This window comes from Artemia sp. Qi Xiang Cuo, chromosome 20 (assembly GCF_049724085.1).
Source record: "Artemia sp. Qi Xiang Cuo chromosome 20, ASM4972408v1, whole genome shotgun sequence".
In the NCBI taxonomy this organism is placed as follows: Eukaryota; Metazoa; Arthropoda; class Branchiopoda; order Anostraca; family Artemiidae; genus Artemia; species Artemia sp. Qi Xiang Cuo.
This window is the reverse complement of record NC_142813.1, coordinates 29,805,514-29,832,709: the sequence shown is the minus strand read 5'-3', so window position 1 is coordinate 29,832,709 and position 27,196 is coordinate 29,805,514. Positions and strand designations below refer to the sequence as shown.

Genomic DNA, 27,196 nt, shown 5'->3' with positions numbered 1-27,196 from the left:
TCCTGCAACTCTATCTCGGTTAAGCAAATTCTCAAAATGTTTGGCCCATCTCTCTTTAGTTTTTTCATTATCGCTAATTGCGACCCCATTCCTATCTTTAACTGGGCCAAGTCCGGATTGACTACTCCCTCTCAATTTGTTAGCGTGCTAGTACAATATTTTACTATTATGCCGTCTAGCTGCATCTTCCAGATCCTCGGCAGTTTTATCCATGGCCTCCTCTTCACACCTCCTTACTTCATATTTTAATGCTTTCTCCACTTTCTTTACATTTCTTTTGTTTTCATATGATCTATCACTCAGATAATTCTTGTACAAGTCCTTTCTCCTTTCTGTTAAACATAAAGCTTTTTCACTAATATTCTTAGCTGCAGTTCTAGCTCTCTTCCCTAATACGCCTTCAGCAACTTCACAAATTATTTTTCTAAAATCATTCGAACCATCTTCCACATTATCAAATTTTAAACTCTCAAGTTTAGTATTCAACTGTTCCTGGAAAGTTTCTCTCAAATTCTCATCCTCGAGTCTACCAACATCATAACTTCCCTGGAGGTGGTTACCCTTCCGATATTTTCAGCTTTAAATTAACCCTTGACACTACTAGATGGTGATCTTTACTTTTAACATCAATAACAGCACTCCTATATACCCTAGTATCTTGTATTGATCCTGCCAGTCTTCGGTTTACTATAACATCAATAAGGTTCGCCGTCTTACCGTCACGTGAATACATGTTAACTTATGAGCCATTTTATGACCAAACACCGCATTGGTTATAACTAGATTTTTATACCTACAAAATTGCAAAATTCTCTATCCATTACTGTTTTCTTTTCCTACACAAAATTTACCTAGGCTAGGATACCATCTATCCCTATTTATACCAACCTGGGCGTTAAAATCTCCCAGTAATAACATCATATTTCTACCTGGGACCCTGTCTATTTGCTCCTGTAACTGTAAGTAAAATTCATCTGAGTCACTAGTATCTCCGTCAGTCGGTTCTACAGGGGCGTATACTACTATAATTGATACCCTGCACCTTTTAGTCATAAAATGAGTAATTAGTATTCTATTATTAATACTTTCCCAACCAACACAGGACTTAAGAGCTTCCTTATTCATAATAAGCCCAACTCACTGTCTATGTACCCCATCCTTCCTGCCTGAGTAAACAAATTCTATATCACCTAATTTTCTACCCCTGGTAATGCTTCCTACCCCTGGGATATGAGTTTCTGAAATTCCTAATAAATCCAGTTCGAATCGTCTGAATTCGTCAGTCAAAATGTCGATACGATGGCCATTATTTAACATTGTAACATTCCAAGTTCCAATTGTTATGCTCTTTAAATCTTTGAAATTATTTTGGCCTCAGGAAAAGCAATGATCCCGGATACCAGTGCAGGATGGGGATCACATATCTTCTCAAGTCTAGACCGAAGTGCTTAAGCCGGCTTAGAACCGGACAGAAAGTAGTCCCTGGGACCTCCAGTATGAATGAAGGCTTTGTGCAACCCTGGGCCCATCTTGGTCACAACATGGTTTTCAGCACTTGGCGATGCTCCTCTATCAACAAGAGTCGAAATCCTGCACAGACAGTCTCAAGCCTATTACCTCCTACTCATTATATATTCATGCCTACAAATATTATTCTACTATGGGGAGGCAACCCATAATAGATAAATTAGCTAGGAAGAGGTTTTTCAGTCCAAAGACGCCCATCAAAACATACTAAGCCCAGAAAAATTGTCCATTAGTCAGAATCCCGTGCGAATGCTGTGTCGTTTACTAGGCTACAACATCACCAAAACCTTTTTAATCATATCCCTTAGAGTCTAAATTGGCACCCAGCGATTGTCTTTCCTTTTTATCTTGTTGTTCTTTTCTTTTTATTCTAAGTAGAATTTAATGTTGATTCCACTTTTCTATTTCCCTTAAAAATGAGATATTAAATCAGTTTCGGTCTGCTATTCATTGTATTAAAAAAAAAAATCCATCATATTATTTATTGCTTGAATGATAAAGACATACAATCAAAGTTTCATTTCTTTATAGGAGGATGTTCGATTTAAGTTTTGATTTTGCTCGTTACTTTCCGTTGAAAAAACTTGCCTTTTATTTAAATTTAATTTCTAATAAATTTAAATAAATACCAGAAAATCCAGTTCCCCTCCATAGAAAAGTCCCTTCCCCCATAGAAAGATCCTCCGACTTAAGGCCCCCCCCCACAAAAAAATCGATATACTTCGTAATAGCCAATACTATTTGTAAGCAATGGGAAAAGTTCATAGCTTGCAGCCCTTCCCCCAGGGGCTGTGGGTGGTCAATTCATCCACAAAGACATAGCTAATAGATATTTCGAATATGCCGAACAAAATGGCTGTTTAAAGATTTTGATCGGACGACTTTGGGGAAAAAAGAGACGTGGGAGGGGGCTAGCTGTCCTTTAAAAGGAGCAAATTCAATTAGAAAATCACTTGTACCGACGTCTACCATCCACATTTTTGTTTATGATTTTTTTTTTAATATAAATTTTAGATTACATTAAATTTTACTAAATTCGTTAATTTTAGATTCGATTAGATTTTAAATTTATTCTAATCTAAAATACTAAGTAAATTCATTATTCTCAAATTCATACGTAAACGCGTTTTTTAGATTATTTTTAGTAAAGTAATTTTTTTATTCAACAGATATAAGCACAAATTTTTTAAATATTAAAATGAAGTTATCTAAGAATGATAACCAACACAAACTGAATAGATATTATTTATTTGTTGTTCAAATGAGCTTATTATTATTGAGCTTACTATTACTATGACAAATTACAATTTCAAGTTTCTCACAGGAATAAATATTTAGACTTAGATAAATAATAATAAAAATGAAATAGAATATACAGTTTATAAATACCTGAAAACTAACACGTATTTATGTTGCTACGTTTGCTTTAGAACGCTTTGTGCAGCGGTGAGTTTCTGAGGGTAATAGTTTACTAAGACGTAGTTTGGCACTAAGTAAAATTTGGCACTTGAGGGTAATAGTAAATAAAAAGAAATATGTGCAACTAGTGAAAAATTACTAATAATGAAGACTTCAAAAGGAAGATTAAAATTCTATAAGATATTATTTATAATTTTAATTAAATAATATTTAATAATATCCTAAAGAAATTTGAATTCTGCTTGTCGATTTCCACATTTTCGACGTTGAACTTGGAAGCAAATATTATTCTATTTTGATGCTGCATTCCCATAACTCTGTTTCTAGATAGAAGACAATGACTTCCGGACACTAGAAACCAAAAGTATTCCGGCTTTGTTATGACTTCTGAGGACCTTCTATATCAGTTTTATTGACCCAACACACATTTAGCCGTACTGGCTAAATGGACGTGGGTTGGGTTGAGAATTCGTTGTCCAAGGGGCACGGGTTCGATCCCTGGCGTGGCCAGTTATTTGGCTTGGGACGCGGGTCAGTGGTGTGACTCTGTAAGCTTAGCTAGAGTCGACCCAGCTCTAAATGGGTACCTGGAGAAATCTGGGGAAGGTATGCAGGAAGGGTGTGTGAAAGCACACGATGGCTGGCCCTCAGCCCCCCATTGCACTTCCTGGCTGAAGGGCCACGAAACGGAGATCAGCACCGCCAGTTTGGACCTTATGGGTCTAGTGCCGTCATACTTACTTACTTACTTGCTTACTTACTACCCAACACATAATATGTTAACCACTCTGAGACAAAATATCAAAATAAATCATAAAAGGCGGAAATGCACGTTATCGAAAAATTAGTCTATTTGATAGAAGAATGGCACATCTTATGATAACCCGGAATGACAAACAATTCCCACTTTCATATTTTGAATTAGTAACGTAACTAGAGGGTAGCGTTTCTTCTTTTCTTTCTTTATGTATTCGATGATCACTGGGTTTAGCATACGACTTTTCTTTTCGTTTCTTCTTTTCTTTCTTTATGTATTCGATGATCACTAAGTTTAGTTCTCGAAGGATTACTAACGATTCGTTGATTCCCCCCTCTCCCTATTTATACCGACATTGTTCAAAAGGACCTTAAAGGAGAATTGAATAATAGTGGCATACAAAAAACTAATTCGCAATTTTAAATGTCCCGATCACCTGAAAATTGCAAAGTTCCCTTCCCTATAAGAATCAGCCTTGTATGAACCTAATATGACAATTATTGTACACTAGGCTACAAGCAATATGCATGACAGAAGAGGAAGATAAAACAAAACAGATAAAAAAGACAAACAACGAAAAGAGAGAAAACGAACAAGAGAGATAAAGAGAGAACGAATAAGAGAGAAAGAACGAACAGGTGCAGACAAACTACTTACTTACTTTAGTTTGCAATGCTCGTTCCCTTTCATAATATTGAGTATGTATTATATTTTGTATATTTTTAAGGAAGAAATTTGGGATCCAATCGAAGATCAAATGGCTAATTAACGCCAATAATAAAATAATCGTAAAAAAGATTCATTATTTTACTTTCTAAATCATTTTTATCAACAGGGTGGAAGAATAACATTGAAATGGACGAAGCAAGGAGAAAGGTTACCACCAAGTCGATCATCAGACAACGGACGAGGCCAGTTAGTCATTTATGATGTTCAGCCAGACGATTCTGGTACCTACACATGCGAAGCTTCCGATGGAATTTCTACTGCATATGACGACGCAGTTTTAGACGTTGGTAAGTTATTGTTTCCCTAGAGCATTTACTGCCAAGATACTTCCCTCATTCTTTGCATGTGCCAACCTCCCCCCTCCCCTTACCCACCCAATATTTTATAAGAAATGTAGGTATGTTACATTCTATTTACAATGGAATCGCGTAAGGACTTTTAGTCTACATGACTTGAGGACCAAACTAGGCTCTTTACCCCTACAATGAATCCACTCTCTTCAACTACCCCAAGCCTAACTACCAATTCTTCAGCAGAAAGACATTACGTTGCTCTTATTTTTAAAAAAGAATCATGCTTAGACTTTCAATCTGTACGAGATGAGGACCAAATTGTAAGTGTGGTCCCTCCAATACCGTGACCTCAGCTATTCCCACCTATTCTCAGAAATTATTTCTCGCTTTGGTACATTTGGAGATAAATGTATTTTTAGAAAAATCGGTTTTAAACATGTTTGTGGTCATCCCTTCACTTTCTGCTTTCTTTTTGTAGCTCTTCCTCAAGTGCATGGTTTCTGTTTTTTCGTTCTGTAGCATAGTTATTCTAGATAAAGCTGGCGTGAAAAATATTGTGTGTTTTTCTTTTCGTCAGCTTTTTCACAATTTTCTATTTTTGGTCGCAGAATTGTTCATGGTGTTTCTTCTCAAGAAACGCAATGTTTTCTTTGTTATTTAGATTACTTTAAAACAAAAGTATTATTTGCTTAGAGTGATTAGGCTGCCTTTATGATTATATATACTTATATAGCATAGGTACACTCAGTTGAAATTTAGGGCAAGAATAAGGGTTGGAGACTCCAACAAACAACTGATATTTTTATCCAAATATCTTGATATTGTAATTCTCTATTTTCTGCCAAAAAAGATTAGGAGGGGCTACGTTTGCATAGTTTCTAAGAGGAACCTTCCTATTCCTATAGGTAATCTGTATGGGGGAAATTCCCCTATAGGTGGTCCTTGTAAGTCCATAAAAGAAATCTCATCGCTCAAAAGCAAGCAAGCTTTTGCTTCTTTTTGCATCGAAAGCAAGCTTTTGCTTTCGATGAGCTTGCTCGAAAGCAAGCTCATCGCTTGCTTTTCACTTAATATCTTATTTATTTCTTTGTATGAAAACAAGAAAAAAAAGAGCGGTGAAGACGGATTTTTAATCTTTTGCAGCCAAGACTATCTCCTTCTTTTAAGCTTTTAACATTTTGAATTTTTAATATTTTTGATATTTTAAGTCTTCATGACACAATATCTTATAGTTTAAAATATAATATTGTATAATATATAATATAAAAAAGTAAAATAAAATATAGTAAAATAAAATATAACATAAAATAAGTCTTATATATAAAATAATATGTCTAAAATTTTTAATGCCTGTAAATATGGGAATATTTTCATTAAACTGGAGTTCCACAAAGATGTTTGAAGAAATAACGGTTTGCAACTACTAAACTACGTTTATGTCTTATAATTAGCCTCATTTAAAAAAAGGAAAAACAACCAAAACTGACCGCTGAAACTAACTAGTTTGCTTTTGGGTCGTTAATGAAGAAGATGGCTCATAAAATATCTCAGTTTATATTGTTGTTTACATTTGTGTTTTTTTATCGGTCTTACTTATTTTTTGAAGCTAAAGCTTTTAACCTATGGAAACTTGAGTAGAGCGTCTTATGCATCCGATTGACGTATGTCGATTGTACGTTACATTTAGGGCTGAATTGTATGATTATGTTTAAAACTTTGTTTCATTATAAAAATTTTAGTTATATTTAGAGCCTTTTCTTTTATTGAAAGAGATTTTTTTTAATTAACTAATATTACTTGACAGTTCCCTGTATTCAATTAATTTGTTAAACTTTCAATGGCTGAATTCCCATTCTTTTTTCAAAAATGGTTTCTACTGTGTTTAGAAAACCTTATATTGGAATTTATTTTTAGTTAAAACTTAACGTACGATTTTAGTTCGAACTGATGTTATGAGTTCTATTCTTTTCAAAACTGTTTTGCAATCCTTAACTGTTTTAGGATGTTAACGACAAACTGAAAAAAAATCTTTTAGTCATTCAATTATTATAGAATCCCTTGAATAAAACAATTTAGTTTTGTTTCTGATTACACATTTTTTCTTTTAATTGTTCAATACTTTACATAAAGCTTGCAAAAAACCTTAAACATTTTTTGTTTTCAGTCCCAGTAACGACGCAAGCTCCTCCACCTCAACCGACCATTTCTATATCAATCGTGGAACCGCAAATACAGATTATAGAGGTCGGACAAACAACAAGATTTACTTGCGCTGCAAGATCTATTTCTACTAAGGTATTTATATCTTCGTTGATGAATTTGTAGATTTTACAATTTGCGTTAAAACCATGAGTGATTGTATTTTTAGGGCATTCTTTGTAAGACCCTGCTCTGTGATTTTGCTCAAAGCTTTATTTCAGACTCAATACTTTCGAGGATGTGGATCATGATGATCCAAGCATGAATTGAATATTTGGATTGTTCTTCTTGTGGATACTCTCAGCCTCTCAAAAAAATTTCATTCGCCCTTTTTTTTAGAACAACTTTTTAAATATAATTTGTTTATAGTAATTCTTAGTTTCAAATTATAAAGCTGATTTCTTAAAAAAAAATGCTGCCTGTTTTTATAGACAATAAAAATTAGTACGTGAAATTAAATTTAAGTAACATATTGTAATTATTAAGGTAAAATCTTAAAACTTAGCTGCAGATAATTGACTAGATTGTTTTTGAAGAATCAATGTTTTGTTTTTTGAAAAAGAGAATAAATAAACTTAAAAAAATAACAAAGTTTTAAATTTCTTTTGAGCTGCAGCAGCACTTGTTAATGCAAAAAAATTCACACAAACTAAGCAAGAAATAGTCCAAGAATTTGAATAATGTGCTATATAAAAGTTGAAAAGTAGCAGTTATGGTAAGTAGCAGTTTTGTCCAAACGTGTGGTGTCGCTTGCACATGTTGTATGTCGAAACTTTACCTGTTCTGCAGAAACAAAGAATTTTTTTTTTCTTCGGACCATAATTAAAATTAAAGAGCAACTTCTTTTCATATTTTATTGATAAATATAATTATTTTGAGCATTAATATTAAAGTTAGGGAAATACAATTAAATATGGAGCACGCACAACGTTTCCTGGAATTAAATAAAAAGAGAAAAAAAAAACAATTAAAGTTGAATAAAAAAACATAAGAAAAACGTAATAAAAAAAAAAAAAAAACAACAAACAATAAGTGTTTTTGACAATACTATGCATATTTTCTTTGTTTACACTATTTGACGTATCTTGAATAGCTTTATATGGAAAGCTCCCTAAATTAAAACAAAAGCTTTTGTCGTGAAAGAATAGACCAACTTTAATATACAGAAATCACCAAAAATAATATATGGGTTGCTACCTTTTAATTCCCCACTTTTTTTGCTAAAGTATTGATTGCACTCTACTGAAGAAAAAGAAGCTGAACAAAATGTAAAGACATTTTGACAGTTTTAGTTTTTGACATTTTGTGACATTTTAGTGATGAAAGAAAGTTATAATAAAATTAAGTCGTTTTTAAAATCATTAAGGATTTGTAGTTACGATCGATCTGTATCTGTTGGGTTTAAATAAGTTTTCTTGAAGTGCATGGGGAACGTTATGAGAGCAAGGGGTACATGGGTTGGTGGTCCTCTTCATCTTACGGGGAATTTCTTTTCATTTTAAGTTGGAAATTGGTTCTTTCTATTTGAAAATAATCGTCTAGGAAAGACATTCCTTTGGAATGAAGTGTCATATTTTCACTTGCTATAAAAAGAGCACAGAATTATTCACTTGAATTTGATTTTCTCCACTTCTTCATAATCTAACATGACCTTTGTGTCTAATATGTTCATCCTCACAGAAGCAGAACAAACAATAATAACAAACAAAAATACTGATCGTTTGAAAGATTAATGTTCAAAATAGAAAATAAATAAAGACAGTTTTTGAATGAAAATTGATCGTAAAATTAAAACTGAAGCTAGTCGAATTAAGGTTGCTTAACAAGACAAACCCACAACGAACAGAAATTTCTAGGATTCAATAAACGACACATAGCTTAGACGAACAGAAACTGAAACAAATAATCAAGTCACTCCTAAAATGAACAATCAAGAAAACATCTGAATTTTGGCGCGTGGAATGTTCGCAGCTGCAAGCTGGTATCCATGCAACTGCTCCTTGCAAGGGAGCTGCAGAAGTATAAAATCAACGTTTGTTGTCTGTCAGAAACGAGACTTAATGATGTTCTGTCCAAAAAGTTGACCTTTTCCGAATCTGACTCATTCCAGTTCTATAACTCGGGTCCCAATGGTGGTTCCGGCCAGCAAGGAGTTGGGTTCCTAGTAGACGGTCCTACTGCATCATGCGTCACCTCTTGGGAGCCAGTGTCACCAAGGATCGCCATGATAAGACTGAGAGGCCACATTAGCCACATAACCATAATCGCCGTGTATGGTCAAAGATGTCTTTTATTATGACCTACAAAGAATCATCGACAAGACACCAAAGCGTGACATGCTCTTTGTAGCTGGAGACTGGAACGCCCGGCTTGGCAGAGTAGACCCCGACACAGCAGCAGTTATTGGCCGCCACACCGTTGGTGACAGATGCATCAGTGGAGAAAGGCTCTTACAGCTAGCCAGATACAACAACCTATGCGTCACAAAAACTCTCTTTGAGCACAAGAGACTCCACCTCGTTACATGGCGTTCGAACGACGGCGTAAAAACAGCCCAGATCGACCACATCTTAGTCAGCAGAAGATGGAGGAGCTCCTGCACAGATGCCCAGGTATACAAAGGAGCAGACACAGGATCTTTAAATGGATCCGACCACTATCTCCTCACTTGCAAAGTCCGTCACCGCCTTAGTAGGCAGAAGCGACAGAAAGCAGGGAAGCGCTTCGATGTTTCGAAACTAAGATGCCCTGAAATCAAAGCTGACTTCGAGTTAAAGCTAAGCAACCGGTTCCAAGCCTAGAACCGTGTCTCACACGTCGACGAACAATGGGCGCAGATAAAAATTGCGACACAGGACGTATCTGAGGAGGTGCTTGGCCACACAAAACAAAAATAGTGAGCCTGCATCTCTGACCACACCATAGAACTAGTCGAGAAGAAGCGACACTTCGTGGGAGGTGCAAAAGAACCCTTAAAAGTAGCGCGCAAAGCAGTTAAACAGTCTCTGAAGCGGGACAGAGAACAGTACTGGTCAGATCTGGCGAATGAGTTTGAACAAGTGTCCAAGAGCCACAACAACAGAAAAATGTTCAAACTCCTGAAATAAGCGACAGGAAAAGCTCCTGTAGCGGTTGAGACACTGAAAGATAAGTCCGGAGAACTCATCCGAACAGAAGAAGGACGCATGTAACGCTGGCGAGAGCATTTTTCTGAGCTACTGAACCCTGTGAAACCCCCGTGCGATCTACCTGCCTTCTCGAGTGCTGCTAGAGAGCCCTACGCAGTAAACCTCGATCCGCCCAGTATTGCGGACATACAAAAAACGCTGAAGTGCATGTAAAACAATAAAACTCCTGGAGAGGATAGGATCCCTTTTGGAATGTTCACGTCATCACCAACTCTACTATGCCGCCTAACCAACCTTTTTGTCCAGGTTTGGACGACGAAGACCTTCCCAAAAGACTGGAAAGTATCAGTCTTCGTTCCGCTATACAAAAAAGGAGATAAGGCCATTTGCGGAAACTATAGAGGTATCTCCCTGATCGACCATGCCATGAAGATCTTCTGCGTCATTCTTTTGAATCGATTCAAAGTTGCACGTGACAAGTTAACCCGTCCTGAACAAGCAGGCTTCAGACCAGGCAGAGGCTGTCGAGAACAGATATTGACGATTCGCCTCATCCTTCAGCAGTACAGCAGGTTTCATCTACCCCTTCTCATCGCCATTATTGACTTTGCAGCTGCCTTCGACTCTCTCATCAGAGAGGAGCTATGGAGAATTATGGCTGAAGACGGTGCACCACAGGAGATCATTGAGATACTTCGAAGTGCGTATAAGGACACTGAGACTTGCGTCCGTGTTTCCGGCAATGACACCCCTAAGTTTTCAGTGGAGTTTGGGGTAAAGCAGGGATGCCCCCTTTCGCCTATATTATTCAACTACGCGATAGACTGGATCATGTATAATGCAATGAGAAACCACAGCGGAATAGTCTTCGGACAAATAGCTGGTTTCCTCCAGCCCCTGACAGATCTGGACTTTGCAGACGACGTTGCTGAGCTGGAAACTACCGCCGACAGCTTACAAGGCATGATCGACGATACCTATGAGGTCTCAAAGCGCATCGGACTGGCCATCAGCGGCGCAAAGACTAAAGTATTGTCTCCCAACCAACCTGCTCCTTGCCAAGTTACCCTCGACGGTGAGCCAATAGAAAGCGTTGAGGAATTCAAGTATCTTGGCTCTATCATAACACCAGATGGCGGAGCTGAAAGGGATATCTCTGCCCGCATAGCAAAAGCCTGGGGGGTCTTTACTAGTCTGAAAAAAGCATTATGGACCAGACGGGAGATCTCAACATAAACAAAAGTCAGAATCTATGGTGCAACTGTTCGAGCAGTACTACTGTATGCTTGCGAGACATGGCCGATCAAGACTGAAGATGCGAGAACTTTGGACGTGTTCGACCACTGCTGCCTTCGTTGCATCCTCCGCATTAAGAGATGGGAAAGGATTTCCAATAGTGAAGTAAGGAGTCGCTGTGGCCAATCAGGAGAGCTATCGCTTATCATTAAAAGACGTCGCCTGAAGCTCCTCGGCCACACATTGCGCCGTCCCGAAGGCACGATATGTCGAGACGTCCTTGTCTGCGAACCAGCCCCCTCCAGGAAACGTAAACCAGGAGGACAAAAGAAGAACCTGTGGAAAAAATTCAAGGAGGACCTGGAACCGTGGGGAGGATTCAGGAGACAAAGTCGGAGATGGGGCAAAGGCTGGTTAAAAATCGCCAGAGAAGCTGCAGCCGACAGGTCCAAGTGGTCGTCGGAAGTTATCCCAAGATCCTTTGGTGCCGGGCAGGACAGTTCATCGTCTGGTTCCCGCCGAAAGTAAAGTAAAGTAAGTAAGTAAAATGAACTTGAATTATTACAAAAAATAACTGCCCCCTCCCTCCAAAATATGAGTGCCACTTGCGCTTTACCAAAACTAAACGAATTAATTCAAAAATTGCTAATTGACGTTTCTGAATGTAAGAGAATTCAAAGGAAAAAAAGGGTCGAAAAAATTTTCTTAATAAAATAGTAAAGCTATGTTAAGCCTGGAATTGATTGCTGTTATATTTTCATGAGGACTTTATACATTAGGAGGCTGAAATCTCAAGTTATGGAGAGGAGATTTTGCTTTGTGGAATTTTGTCTTCTAATTAGTGGGTAAAAGACTATTGAAATTGACCACGCCTTTATCTGCTTCCGGATCAATAAGCATTTGGAAACTGGAATTGGGTATCGCTTTAATACCAAGATGAATACGAAAAATAGGACAGCGCTCTGCTATAGTATTTTAGTGCTATTTGTCTTCAAGGTGTATCCAGGGAGGACGTCACCAAGTTTGAACTCCCCCCGGAATTTTTGTCTGACACATAAAAACGTAACAAAATACATGCAAACACACTTTTGATGTGTTTTTAAGGTTTTTTTGTAACCTCCCCTGGAAAAAACACCCCCCCCCCGGAAAAAAAAATCCTGGATAGGCCCTTGATTGTCTTATTCACTTTATTGCCCAAAAGTAAAGGCTTGTTATTACTATCATTGCCAATTAAACAAACCACTACACAAGTTAATACGGGGTCTTAATCGTGAATGTTGTTATTCTAAAACATTGTTTATTATTTGCTACAAAATAATGTAGTTTTAATGGTTTAGGTAAGGTTTTGTTTAGGGTTTAGCTTTTTTTTTTTACCGAGAAACTTCACAGCAAAGCTGGAAATTAGCTCGTTTTTGCACCCATTTAAGTCTTAAATCATTGTTTCACCGAGTCAGTACATAGAAAAGTTTTAAAACTCTGCACCTTGGACTTACCTTGTTTATGCACTGATCCAGTCTACAGCAATTGTGTGAGGCTTCTTAATTTGTGCTTACTCTTTTTTGAACCGGTTCAGGGCTTAACTCGCTACTCCGATTTCTTTTCAGACATTTGCGTGACTGTGCTTAGATCTGCCTGAGGCTTTTAGGGTAAATACATTAGGCCAAGGGCATGGATTTTTTGGTAGGGAATGTCACATCCTAGCCCCGTCTATCTTTAGTAGGCATGTAGTACACCCAAAGAGACTTCCTGCGAAAAATAATTTTTTTGTATATATGACAGTTGATACTTTAAAGCCCCCAAGCAGCTGAATTGTAAGAGCCAGCTGTCTAAACTTTTCTGGTGGAAAGTGTCTTGGACTTCAAATAAATGCCGACCAAATTTTAATTGGGTTCGGTTACTTTCGTTTGGAAGGTAGGTGCGACTCAAAAGTGGCACTTCCCATGAAAATATAAACCCTCTGTCGCTTTGATCCAAAGTAAATGGCTCGTGTGTTTCAAGTGGATATGAGCACTTGCGTTTAGAGCATGAAAAAGGGAAATACACTTCGGAAAATCTTTATTTCCGTGTCATATTCTGTTTACTCATGGTAAAACAGGTTTCACGCTGATCGGGGAAAACAGCCTGCCTACCTTTCTACTGAACAGTTCGAGGGTGGGGGTGCTAATGAAAGGGCTACAGGCCCACTCTACGCTTCCAATCTTATGAATTAAACATTATTTTATATTTCCGGTTAAAAACGGACACCTTTCTTTCTGCTCTTTGGTGGTAGGATGAGGGGGAAGACAGGCCTACTTTTTTACTTCCAATCTTACAGACTGAAAGTCATTGCACATTTGCAATGTAAACATGGTGGAACCTATCTTTCTGTGAAACAGTCGTTAGAGAGGTAAGACTAAGAGTAGCATAGACTTAGGTCTCTTTTACGTCGAGTTAGAGTCTCAGCCGTCTCTGCATAGAATCAGTATTTCTGCTATTTTTGCACCAAATCAGGACTCAGATCATTTTGCTTCTAGGTACTTAGCTCATTTTTAAATCAAGACATCTGCAGTCTGGACTAAGCTCACTTTTGAACTGAATCCGTCGCCTGTTTTTACACCACGACACCGGAATGTCGCAGCTTGACGTTTTTTCTGGATTTTGCACCGAGTTTGAACTTGGCTTGTTTTATACAAGGAAGGTTACCGATTCAACCTTGACTTGTTTCCGCACCGACCAGTCTGGAGCCAAAATCCTACAGTTTAAAATGATATTGTTTTTGAATCGAGCAAGTCCGCAATTTGAACTTCGTTTGTTTTTGTACAAAGCCAAGACGTCTTGTTTTTGCATCAATTTTTTACGAGCCACATTCGTACCTTCCAATAATACAGATTCAAAATTTTTTAATGACTCCCGTTTCCTGACACTTGCAAGAAAGCTTTGGAAAAGCGAACCGCTTGAAGAGAAAATAACATATTATCTCTCGAGTAAAAGTTAGTTAAATTTTACTTTTTTAAAGCAAGATTTGAGTATTTTAGCCAAAAAATGGCTGTTCAGAAAAACTGTGTTACCTCATGATATTATTTTATAACCAGTGACGCTCTAGGGTGGTGAATTAGGATATTACAGATGTGCTTGATTGGATGGGAATAAATCCTTCCGAATAGGCTTTCGACCTATGTTTTCAAACATCCATTAAAGTTATTTTTTCACATAATTTTTTTTTTTACAACCGCTACTAACGATAGCTTTGCACAAGAAGCTTAGCTTGATGGAGGCTGAACAAATATAAAACACCACGAATACAGTAAAATGCGCTAGAATACAGAACATTCGTCATACAAATAAAAATACGCTAAAAAAAGAAGAAGAATAAATAGCAGAATATTTTTAGAGAAAAGCTCTCTCTATCGCCTCTCTGTAGTAAGTCTGTATTAGGAGTAAAAAAAAAAAAAAAAAAAAAAAAAAAATCAAATTTGCTCTTTATACCTTGCTTGTCCCTTCTAGGGAGGACGTATCAGCCTTCGTTGGTCTAAACAAGAAGGTTTTCTACCTTCTCGAAGGACTTTTGACGATCAGAGAGGTAGGCTTACTATCTCTGACGTTCGTCCAGAAGATGCTGGCACTTATGTATGTACGGCAACAGACGGTGTAGATACAGCTTATGAGACTGCTGTCCTTCAAGTTGGGGGTAAGTCTTTTTGTATTAGTTACAACGTTGAAAATACATTTCTGCGTCGTTGAAACTTGTTTGCCTCTGTCATAAATAGTGATACTAAAATACGTAATGTTTTATGAAACATTACGTGTCATAAATGGCTTAATAAGACAATGCTGAATCGACAAACATTTTAATAAGACCACAAAACATCCAAAATGGTGTTCAGTGTAAAAAAAACAACTTAAAATTACAGGAATTAAAGTTTACAAAACTTTAAATTTCTAAGAAATTTTACAAAAATAAAATAAAATTAAGAGCTATAAAAATACTACAATAAAAGGAAATAAGATGGTTTATCTTTTGAAAAGCTGTGATGCAAAGAGATAAAACTGACTTCACATCTTTCAAACTATAGCTAATACTTCATTTTGTTAATGTGTTTAAATAGAACGACCGATTTCTTAATTTGGATTGTCTTAACAAAGGCCAATACTGGCTTTTTTCGATTTTCAAATTCAAGGCAGTAGTGCTGACCAACTAACCAGAGATGCCTCCAATGTATGATTATTTTTTTTGCCATTCTGTATCGAAGGATGGTTATAAAAACTTGAAAGAGTGGCACATTTCATTAAAAATAATAGTTCTAGCCCCCAGGTAACACCAGAATCACCCATGGCATTGATACAATTTTTGGATGTCATTTTACTCACGATGATTAAAAGGGCCAAAAAATGTCCCTGCAGAGGACACGTAACCTAAGGATCCCTAAAGGCAAGGATACCAAATCATGCAATATAACCATTCTTCAAACATACAGTGTTGATTAGGTGGAAATGTCGCACCTTTTCAAAACTGGACGAATGTATTCAATTTGCAGCTGGAGTTAAAAAATAGACTTTTTACTATTACAACCACAACAACCAATTGTACTGATAGGTAGGCATTTTGTATCTTGTTTAAACTGGAATAAAGAAAGTATTAATGATCTTGGTACAGAAGCGTGTTTAGTTCAGACTGACTCGGTGCAAAAGTGAACTTGAGGAAAGGGAACATAACCAATTTTGGAAAAAAGAGAAACCTCTATTTTTTTAGAGTCAAATGAGATGCTGGGAAATGAATTGAACAAACTAATCCTATGTGTTCTAGGACTGTGTGTAAATCACTGTGTGTAAATCTCTAAAAATGGCATGCGACATCATTCTGATTGTCATAATGGGTCTATGGTCCAATCTATTGTACTACATCAGCATTTTATCCATGGCTAAGAAATTGTTGATATTCGGTTTGGAATTAGTAGACACTGTGTTGTCACGGTTCAATATCTCCGTTGAACGTTCTAACTGACCTGTTGAAAATATCTTTGTTCGATAACTATTGGCTGATGTAAGGTATTCAAATGCTAAAATGATGTTTTATTATTTTTCAAGCACCTGACTTGAGTATGGATATTGGAATCCCTGGAAGAGGTAAGCATTCCCATAGGGTAGTTGGCCTAGTTTGTCATCCCTGCACCAAAGAAGAGTATAAAAGCGTAAAGTGTAATCAAGGGTGTAAAAATGTAGAAGAACAGGATTCCTCTGGCTCTGGAATCTATACTACTATGTCAATGAAACCTTCGGGAATTGATGTGTATTTAAAATTTGGATATGGGAAGGTGTTTCTGAATCCCTGTCTCCATCCCTTTCCCTCTTCAGAATGGTGATTTTGAAAATCTTGCAAATTTAAAAAGTATTTGTGAATAAATATACATCTCAGGTTACGTTCTGAGATCCGTAAAGTTTATCTAAAAGTAGCTCCTAACTTTAAAAATTAAAATTTTGCTGTGCACCCACCTCAAATTCTGAAAGCCATATTTCGAGAGCCTCATACGGCTCAGGGGATGTAAACTAACCTAAAATTGAAAAAAAAAATACTCGAAGTCTAAGACGGGTAACTTGTCTTTATGACCCTCTCTCTTACACGAGTCTCTTTACAAGTAGGGATGAGATGGATTTAAAAACTTGAAACCACCTTCTTGAAGCCTAATTTAGGCTACAAATCCGTTCCGGAATCTTCCATTCACGTAAGACAATAACCTTTTGAAGAAAGAGAACACAATTCTTCTATACTTCCTAAAAGAAAAAAAAGAAAGATGATGAATCCTATAATTCGCTTTTTCTTAGCCCATACAACAATCATAACTCCTCAGAGAAAGTAATACTGCGTAAGATAAGGGAAGTCTAATGAGTTCGTACCTACTTCAGCAAAGGAGGTTGTAACCCTTAAAAAGGTTTGAAGTCGGTATCTTATAGCGGTTACCACGCCCAAGGTCTCTAAGCAGGGCTATCATGCTTTTGCTGCTGACAGGAGCAAACACACAGCAGTAACAGGGCTATTTGAGATCATTAATAATAAATTGGTTACAAGAAACCTATGAATTCAAAATCTTTAAACTTGTATCTTATCCTGTCAGAAAAATAAATATTAAAATTACTTATCTAAATTCGTTTCTTAGCGAGAATCATTACTTAACAAACTATAGCGATCCAACAAACTAAAATCTGTTAGTATTTCTTAAGCTTACTACTCAACCTTTAATTGAACAATAAACAAGGAGGCATGAGTCTGAAAGCTTAACTAGACTTACTAGACCCAAGATTGAGGGTTTCAACTGAATCTCTGTGAGTCTTAATCTTTGAACAGACCAGACCTCTAGGACGGACTCTAGCATGAACATTCTTTGTGAGATTTAGATGAGCTCTGATTAATTTTAACAACGTGATTACACTCACAACCATCTTTATTTTAGCTTACTAAGTTTCATTTTGCTTGTAATGCAACTTTTCATCAAATTCAAAAATGTTATCAGGCCTTTTCTATTGTGGTTTTTGCGTTATTGTTTTTGTTCCAGACTTAAACTATTACACTTCCTGGCTGAAGGGGCAAGAAACGGAGATCAGAACCGCTGGTAGGGACTGTAAAATTCAATGCCGTATTCTTTACCTTTTTTTAAAAAAAAATTATTGCACAAAATTGCGGGGAGTGGGAAAATTCCAGTTGAATTTTCAGATTCAACAGTAAGAAGCTCAACTACAATAACATATTTCAGTTTTTAAGCAATAGAAAAACAAGCTTCATTTTGTTCCTTGGGACTATTTTGAATATGTTCTGAATTGTGTTCTAATATTTTTATATTACAGAGATATATACTGATTTTATAAAAATAATTAAGTAAAAAACTTTCAGAAACTCGTTTAAAATTACCTCCTTTTTTTGTCGATTTTTCAAAGTGGATATTTTGTTCCAGAATTGGAAGCATCTTCAAAAATTATCTATTCTTCGTTTTTTAATTAGCATCAGAATCATGTTTTGGTCAAAACTAAGGTATTTTGCGCTTAAGTTTTTTTATGATGTTTAATTTATTAATGTCCGTGTTGTTTTCGATTAGGGACAGCAGAGAGAGCACCCGTAATTAGCATCGAGCCCAACTTTGTTGATGTCCAAGAAGGAGGTCAAGTTGAAATAAGATGTCTTGCTGATGGATACCCTGACCCCGTTGTATCCTGGAATTACGGAACTAGGAATCTTCCAAGAGGGGTACAGAAGTTTTATTTCTTTGGGCTTTAATTTCACATATTATCACACCTAAAACGAAAGAGCGTATCATGTACTATTCTGAAAATGGCTTAGGAAGTGAAAAGGTTCCTATAGCTGATTGGCTGCTGTAGCCGACAATCAAACATGTATCAGTACCAGCAGGTCAGGGACAACCTAATCTGATCTTATACACTATATGCCATAGTAAAGCCAAATTACTCAACTTCACTTTGTAGCCAGTTTGAGTTTCATCAAAATAATTTGAAATACCCAGAAACAGAATACTATGTAAAGGACTGAGTTACACACTGTGATCTGATCGAATGTTTATCATTGATTAAAGCTTAAATGAAAACGTATAAACGAAAAGCTTAACGATATAGTCAATCTCCTGTAAAATTTGGTAATGGGACTGGTAATAAACTGGTAATACACCCTCCCCTTTTGGGAACGAGGAAATAAAGAGCAAGGCATTTCTTTTCAAAATCAAATCAAGTGAGTGAATTAAGAGGATTGTGCGATCCGTGATAGAACTGGAATTTATGCAGATTTATGGAATTACGAAAACCCACCATAAAAAAATACAGACAAATCGATCACTTTTCGAACAGTTTTACCGGAAACCTAAAATCAATAGTTTTTTTTCCAAAGAAATAAATTTGTAGGTCTTTGTAAAAATGTGTTTCTTTTCTGAGTTAAACGGAGCTTCATAATTCAGAATATTTGACCATTAATTGGACTGGTGGATGTAAAAGTAATAAAGTTTGAGTACAAGCATCAGATAATTTGAATAGCATATTGAAACATGTTCTTGGACCCCGTTAAGAAAGGACTTCAAAGTTGGATTCTGAACTAGTGGTAAAATTAGTAAAGCCTCAAACTGCTGTTAAATACAGTATTGGCTCTTTTATGTATTAGCTATAAATGACGATTCTTTTCACTTGACAATTTTTTGTCTTTGTTTTTCAAAATGCATTGTTAAATTTTAGGTGCCATGGGCCTTCGTTTTCTGCTAGAATTCGTCTAGTAGAATTCGTTTTCTACTAGGTTGCATATAACGCTGGAACTACGACGGATTTCTTTTTTTTTTTTTTTTTTTTTGACTTGACGGTTAATAACAAAGATAGGAAACTTTTGCTGAGGTATTGGAATCGCAAAAGCAAAAACTTTAGAAAATTTGGGGCATCTATTCGATAAGCAACCTTAGTGGATGCGAGAATGATAAGAATCAGACAACCACAATTAAACAACCTTTGTTTATGAATGTAATAATCCTATTTCTTGTTGATTTTCTTGATTTACACAACAGAAAGATGGTTTAAGCTTCGCTGCTATTTACGTAATGATTAAGCTATTGTTACTTGTTTTTTTTTAAGGTGACACAAGAGGACGGTGTACTGAAAATTGCATCAGCAAGGAAAGCTGATGCTGGAGAGTATATTTGTACTGCAGCAAATCCTTCTGGTCAAATAACAGGCAGAGTGTCTATTTACGTCAGTAAGTAGTTATTTTATTGCACATGTCTTTTGAAATATTTATATTTATTCGAAAATATTCTTTGATTATTAATGTTTAAACTAATGTGATGACAGAGTTGGATTTTAGTCTTCATTTGTTTAACAATGACTGTTCTTTTTTCTTTTTTAATTTTTAAAGGGTAGTTAGGGGTGTTGTTGGCATAGTTTTTTCTTTATTCTATTACTGTCGACTTTGTTTTACTATTATAGACAACCCTCTACCGTTCCCTATAATAAGTTGCGAGGTCGCTTTCATGTGTTTCACTATTAGAAAATTAATTAAATTATTCTGAGGAAGGGGTAGCTAACCAAAAAAATGTCAAGCAAGAGTAGCTTCCTAGAGTGTTCATGGGTTTTTGCATAGTTTTTTTTTTTTTTTTTACAAATCTATCTAGAAAAAAAGTTCTGTATAAATCAACAATTCACATTTTTGAGTTTTTAAAAAAAAAATTCAGAATAAATTATAAAATTTACAAAATTTTAGAAAAATTTCTTCGAACGCGGAATTATTCTAGAGAAGCTAGAGTCTTCACCTCGTCAAACTTCTTCCCCTCCCCTACGGATGCTTTGAAGTTAACCCAGGAGTAAATAATAAGTGAAATTGGAAAATAATGTTTACCAGGGTAATTCTTATTAGGGTATAAAGTTTCGACACTAAACTTCAGTTTAGGGTCGAAATAAAATTTCTGCCATATATTCCAAGGAAATTACGTTATTTTGGTGGGAATAACGATTTTTTCTTTCTACTTTGTAAGCAAACCATTAGTCAACCTACGTTTCTTATGGTTTTAACTAAAGTATGGATACAAAAATTGATAATGTTCGGATTATTAGTTTAGCAGTGCATCCAATCAGTGGCGTCGTTTCGGTGGGAAGTTGTCCCTCCCCAATAATTTGGAGAAAATATTATTATAGAGCCCCTGCCCATTGGCTCTTCGGATGAAGACCCCTCTTGTCCCCCCCCCCCCAATAAAAATGCTGGAGCTACGCCCCTGCATCCAATACACATATATACACATACCCAACTTCGGGCAAGATTATAAGCAGCTTGGTTATGTTAATGTTATGTTAGTAATGGTAATGTCTTGGTAATGTTAGGGACTGTTTTTGAGCCCGAAATTATGACAAATTTTCCAAAAGAGAATATACACACATTTTATCAATAAAAGAATACACTGTCTATTAAAAAGGATTTTATCCCTATTTTGAACTTTTATTTTATCGTAAAAAAAAAGAAACTGTCAGCACATTATGTGGTTAAGAAAATGAGCTTGTTATGTTGAAAACACAAATAAAAGCCACAACAAACACAACTAATAGCCAGGAAGACTATTTATAGAATCATATGTGTGTCTATTTATTTATTTATCCTTCTAGTGAAATTTTCGCAGAATAGTTTTTCAACCAATATTCTTTTAAAAGGTTTATTTAAACCATATTCCAATGTAAGTATTTAGGTTTACTCGTACTTTTACGTACTTTTACGTACTTTTACGGTATACTACGTACTTTTATTCGCAATAAATTTTTAGGAGGAGCTGTTGCTCCTGTTGCTCCCATTGTCACTTTGAGGGTAGAGCCCCGCGATTCAATTGTGAGACGTGGTGACTCAATACGTCTTGTATGCAATGTAGACGGTGGAGCTGGTTCAACACCAGTCTGGACAAAATCGAGTGGTGAGTTGTTTTACTTTACTTTTTATTTTTTGGAAAATTAAGTTTTATTTACTGTGATGTACATATTTGTCCATATTTGAGATATATTACTACATTGTTAATTCTAATTTTCTGGACCAGAAGTGATTTGGACCAAACGGACCAATCTGAGGATCATCACCTTTTTGAATGGGAGTTGAGTCAAAACCGACAGCCTATGTACTAATCTAAAACTTTATATGTTTAAATCCAAAACTAATCTAAAACTAAAACTTTATGGAAATTTCACATGTGACACGAGAAATTAGCAAGGACACGGTCGTTAGATCTGTATGCATAGGACAAATAGGTGGAGGGGGAAGAGATTTATTTTAGGACGGGTATGCGGGGAGATGTGTTGAGTAGTTCAGCAAGTATGAGAGCGTACGAGTCGCCAATTAGGGACAGGAGGAAGTATATGGATCCTGTCAGGCAGACAAATGTTTTTACTTTTGACCTATGGGTGGGGGGGTATAGGGGAAACCTTTTGCAGTTTGTAAGAGAATGCAAGATTTAAGTAGATTTAAGGAAAATAATTTTTGGAGAATGCTTTATTGATAATCAGATAGTGATAAAAAATGGCTTTGGGAAAATTTGAAAGCATGGGGAATTCTTGAGACTAGGACTGAACCATAGGGACACTCTATTTTAGGTTTATAAGATAGGATTTTGATAAGTTTTTATTCATAGTGAAAGACACATACAGTACAATGGTACACTTTTAAAGGCTCCGTGGCCTGTAAAGACACATCAAACGTTGAATTAACCTTGGTCTTTAAATATTGAAGAATCGTTTATAAGAATTATTCATAATGAAAAGCACATACAATAAATTGAATTTTTTGAACTTATTGAAAAAAGCGAAATCAACAAATATATCACTGAATACCAAAATCAACCTTAAATTACTCATAAAAATAACAAATACCTCAACATATTTTCCCCCGTAAGGCTCTTTGGCCAGGAAAAAACAGGGCAGAAATAAAACTAAAAAAAGTTAAACAAAGACATTCATCAAACATTTTTAAAATAATAAATTTACATCACCAACCCAAACAATACCCCCCCCCCAAAAAAAAAAAATCCAAGCTAGGCAAGGGAGTAATACATGAATCCCCCCACACAAATAAAATACAGAACCAATCTGGTGACATCAACTCATCGGAGAACCGGGGAAAAAATTAATTATTTGCAAGAAAATCTCTAACATCCTTTTTGAAGATACCAAACGAGTGGCAGCCCCACGCAGACTCCGGGAGAGTGTTCCAAATCATTTTACGTGCTATCAGAGGGTTAAAGCCAGACCGTATTGACGGAGTATAAGGTATTTGTAAATTATTGGAAGTGCGGCAAAAACAAATCTATTGCTCGGAAATAAAACTAATTATTACATAGGGCAGCAGGAAGCTGGCCATGTAACCTCAAAAAATTTAAAGAAGCACAAGACAGAAAATAGAGAGATCTCAAGTCAAGCAAGGGTTTAAATAGGGAAGGGTTAGTATCCTGTATAAGAGTCAATGCTTTATCATGTAGTTTTGAAAGTTGCTCCAGTGACGAGGGAAAAGTTGACATCCAAATAATAGAACAGTATGAAACATAAGGCTGGAACTAGGCTGTAGAATAGGAGTTTAAGAATTGGCCATGGGAAAATGTGTTTAAATTTTTTAAGGATCCCGAGGCTTCTGAAGACTTTAATTTTAATGAGGTAAATATGAGGCTTGAAGGAGAGATTTTCATCAAGCAAGATGCCCAGGAATCGAACGCAACGATCCCTAGGCCTATTAAGGGAGTCTCTTAATAAATGTATTTCGTTTACACCAGAGCATGCCCTAGAAACTATTAAGAAAAGAAGAAAACATGACTTTCCACTATTTAAGACTAGATCATTAACATCGAACTAATGAATAACTCTTCCAAAAAGGTAATCATGTTTGAACGGAGATCAGACTCAGTATATATTGGATTATATTTACGTACTTATGTGTTAGATATTAGGTGATGTCTTGTTCGCTTTGTCGCAGCTCTTGCTAGCTTTTGTGCAAAAAATTATTATTGTTAATAATGTTGAATTAGTGAGTACAGTAGAACTAAATTATCAGACTGTAAATAATCATGCGAATTTCAATATAAAATTAAGTCCTGTATGTCGGCACATTTATTACACTCAAATTACCATTTTAATAATATTTTGCTGCCAAAAATCAAATTTTTTAAGTAATTGAATTTCAATTACCAAGATATTCAACATACGGAGCTCCAAACTAAACATTGTGTACTTTAAGTGATTAGAGGTCCGTGGAGTCAATCTTAACAGATGCTTGTAAAATAAAAAAAGACGAAAGAACAGAACGAGTAAAGGTGCAGAAAATAATACTTTGATGACGTGGCTCGTTCTGAAGGATTCAGTTTGCGAAAAATACCTAAAATACGAAAAATATACGAAAATATAAATATTTTTACTTTTATTACTTTAATAAATCAAATCAACTTTAATAACTAAATATCAGTATATGTATATTAAACTGACAATGCACATTCATTTGTATTTTTTCAGTAAAGTGCAAATTTTGTTCTCGCCTTGGGAAGGCATAGGGGGTTTCGCCCAACTTATGATAATTTTTGCTCGTTTTGAGTTTGACTCGGTTATTTATTGTAATTTCTGTTTGTTTTGGGTTTCATTTAACTATCAATGCTGATTTGTGGCAGTTTCACACTCGGTAGATTATTTTATTTTCGTTTTGCCCTTTTTTTGGTTAATGGGGTTCTTTACTTTTCTTTGAAAAACTTATTTTTTGGAAAAAGTTTTTAATTAATTTCTGTTAGTTCTGTATTGACACAGTCTTTTCAGGGAAAAAGAAAATAATACTTTAAATCTTTTTGTTTTTCAAGACTTTATAGTTTGGCCTGCCATTTGTATGCTGGAGAAAAATTGCCAGCCATTTTTAACAACATACACCCTTTTACAAATCTGGACACAAATAGTACTGTTTAACTTAGTTTCATACCTCCTCTAGTTGATCTAAAATGGAAAACTTTATACCATTCATAAAAAAATCTGTTTACTTTCTTTGATAGCTTGGATACACTTACGCTATTTTGATTTAGTTAAATTTTAAGAGCAGAAATGGGAGGGTCGGCTTGGGTTGGTGGGAGTGGAAGGGGGATTAGTTGCCCTCAAATCACTTTCGACTATTAAAGAGGACATCAGCTCTTTCTATTTTCAATAGAATGAGCCCTTTTCGAAGTTCCCACGACAACTCCTTCGATACGAAGTGCTCTGGTCTAAACAACAACAACAACAAAAAATAATACATTATACCCACTTCGATCTTTACTATAAAAATGTCAAGCCTTCCAATCACTTTCGACTTTTAAAAAGGGCACTAGGCCTTTCAATTTCCAATCGAATTAGCATTATTTGTAACGGCAACTCTTTCTATTAGCACCTTATATGCCCCAAGGTCATAAATTAAAAACCTTACCCTAAGGTCTGTTGGGGTGGTCGTCATCCTCTAAGACCGAATTTCCAGAAATTGCAACTATGTTAAACAAAATGGGAATCTCACTCCTTCGATGGGTCCTATTTTGAAAAGTGGGGGGCGTGAGACGGGCGATAGTCGTTGTCAATTCATTTTGAACTATAAACAATAACACCGGCCTTGTCATACTCTACTTGAATGGGCTCTTTTGAAGTTTCTACAACAGCACTTTAAATACAAATCATCTATGCCCCCAGGCATAACTTACAATCTGTACCCGGAGGGCTGGGGGGTGGGTGTCAGACTCATAGATACAATGTCCTAAGAATTCTGAAATTTTGGAAAAAACGGTTCTGTAAAAATTTCGATTGGATGTGTTTGGCGGAATGGGGGGCGTGATAGGGGGGTTAATTACCCTCGAATCACTTTCAACTCTTAAAAAGGGCACTAGCCCTCTCAATTTCCAATTGAATGAGCCCTTTTTGAAGTTTTACAACAACTCTATCTATAAAACCTTATATGCCCCAAGGGCCGAACTTACAACCTTTGCCCTTGGGGCTCTGGGGGTTTGTCATCCTTAAATACATGATTTCCCGAACTTTCAACTACGTTGAACAAAATGGCTATCTCTAAACTTTGATTGAATGTTTTTGGGGAAATGGTGGGCATAAGAGGGGGTTTAATTACTCTCCACTCACTTTTGACTATTAAAAAGGGCAATTTTAATTTCCTATCAAAAGAGCCCTTTTTGAAATTTCTATAACAACTTTCTATATAATCTTTATATGTCCCCAGGGCATAACTTACAACCCTTGCACTGAGGGCTCTGACGGGGTTATCATCCTAAAAGACCTAATTTCAAGAACTTTCAACTACGTTGAACAAAATGGATATCTTAAAATTTTAATTGGATGTGTTTAGGAAAATGGTGGGTGTGAGAGGGGCGATAGTCGCTATCCAATCACTTTCGACTATTAAAAAGGCACTAGCCCTTTCAATTTTCAATTGAATGAGCCCTTTTGAAGTTTCTACGCTTTCAATAAAAACCTTATACACCCTCAGGGCATAACTTACAACCCTTCCCCTGAGGGCTGTGGGGAGGGAGGGGTTTTGATCCTTAAAGACCTAATTTATAAAACTTTCAACTACGTTGAATAAAATGGGTATCTAAAATATTGATTGGATGTGTTTGGAAAAAAGATGGGCGTGAGAGGGGGGTTAGTTGCCTTCAAATCATTTTCGACTATTAAAAAGGGTACTAACCCTTTGAATTTCCAATCGAGTGAGCCCTTTTTCAAGTTTTTACGACAAAGATTTCAAAAGAAACCTTATATGCCTCCAGGGCATAATTATAACTCTTGCCTTGAAGACTCTGGGGGGATTGTCCTGCTCAAAGGTATAATTTCCTGAACATTGAACTGCGTGGAACAAAATAGCTATTTCAAAATCTTTATTGGATGTCTTTGGGGAAATGCTGGGCGTGAAAGGGGTGTTAGTTGCTTTCCAATCACTTTCGACTATTAAAAAGGGCACTAGCCATTTCAATTTCCAATCGAATAAGCCCTTTTTGAAGTTTCTACGACAACGCGTTATATAAGAATCTTATATGCCCCCTGGGCATAATTTACAGCCCTTGCCCTGAGAGCTGTGGGGGGATGGGGTCGTCATTCTCAAAGAACTAACTTCGAGAACTTAAAACTGCGTTGAATAAAATGGCTATCTCAAAGTATTGATTAGATGTGTTTGGGGAAAAGATGGGCGTGAGAGTCGGGCTAGTTGCCCTCTAATCACTTTCGACTAGCAAAAAGGGCACTAGCCCTTTGAATTTCCAATCGAATGAGACTTTTTCAAAGTTTCTACGACAACGCCTTCTATAAAAAAATCCTTATATGCTCCAAGGGCATAACTTACAACCATTTCCTTAAAGGCTTTGGGGGGCTGTCCTCAAAAACATAATTTCTATCTGGGAATCAACTACGCCGAACAAAGCAACTATCTCAAATTT

The 27,196-nt window shown here is 36.2% G+C and overlaps 1 protein-coding gene across 1 annotated transcript in view; it reads left to right on the top strand.

Annotated features, from left to right (window-relative positions):
- trol (terribly reduced optic lobes) overlaps positions 1–27,196 on the top strand; it is a 369,703-nt gene that overhangs the window by 230,199 nt on the left and 112,308 nt on the right. The window contains exons 43-48 of the mRNA XM_089106068.1: positions 4,539–4,719; positions 6,890–7,020; positions 14,772–14,955; positions 18,353–18,501; positions 19,878–19,998; positions 21,551–21,694. Coding sequence (XP_088962194.1) covers positions 4,539–4,719; positions 6,890–7,020; positions 14,772–14,955; positions 18,353–18,501; positions 19,878–19,998; positions 21,551–21,694 — 910 coding nt within the window. The remainder of the gene's footprint in view (positions 1–4,538; positions 4,720–6,889; positions 7,021–14,771; positions 14,956–18,352; positions 18,502–19,877; positions 19,999–21,550; positions 21,695–27,196) is intronic.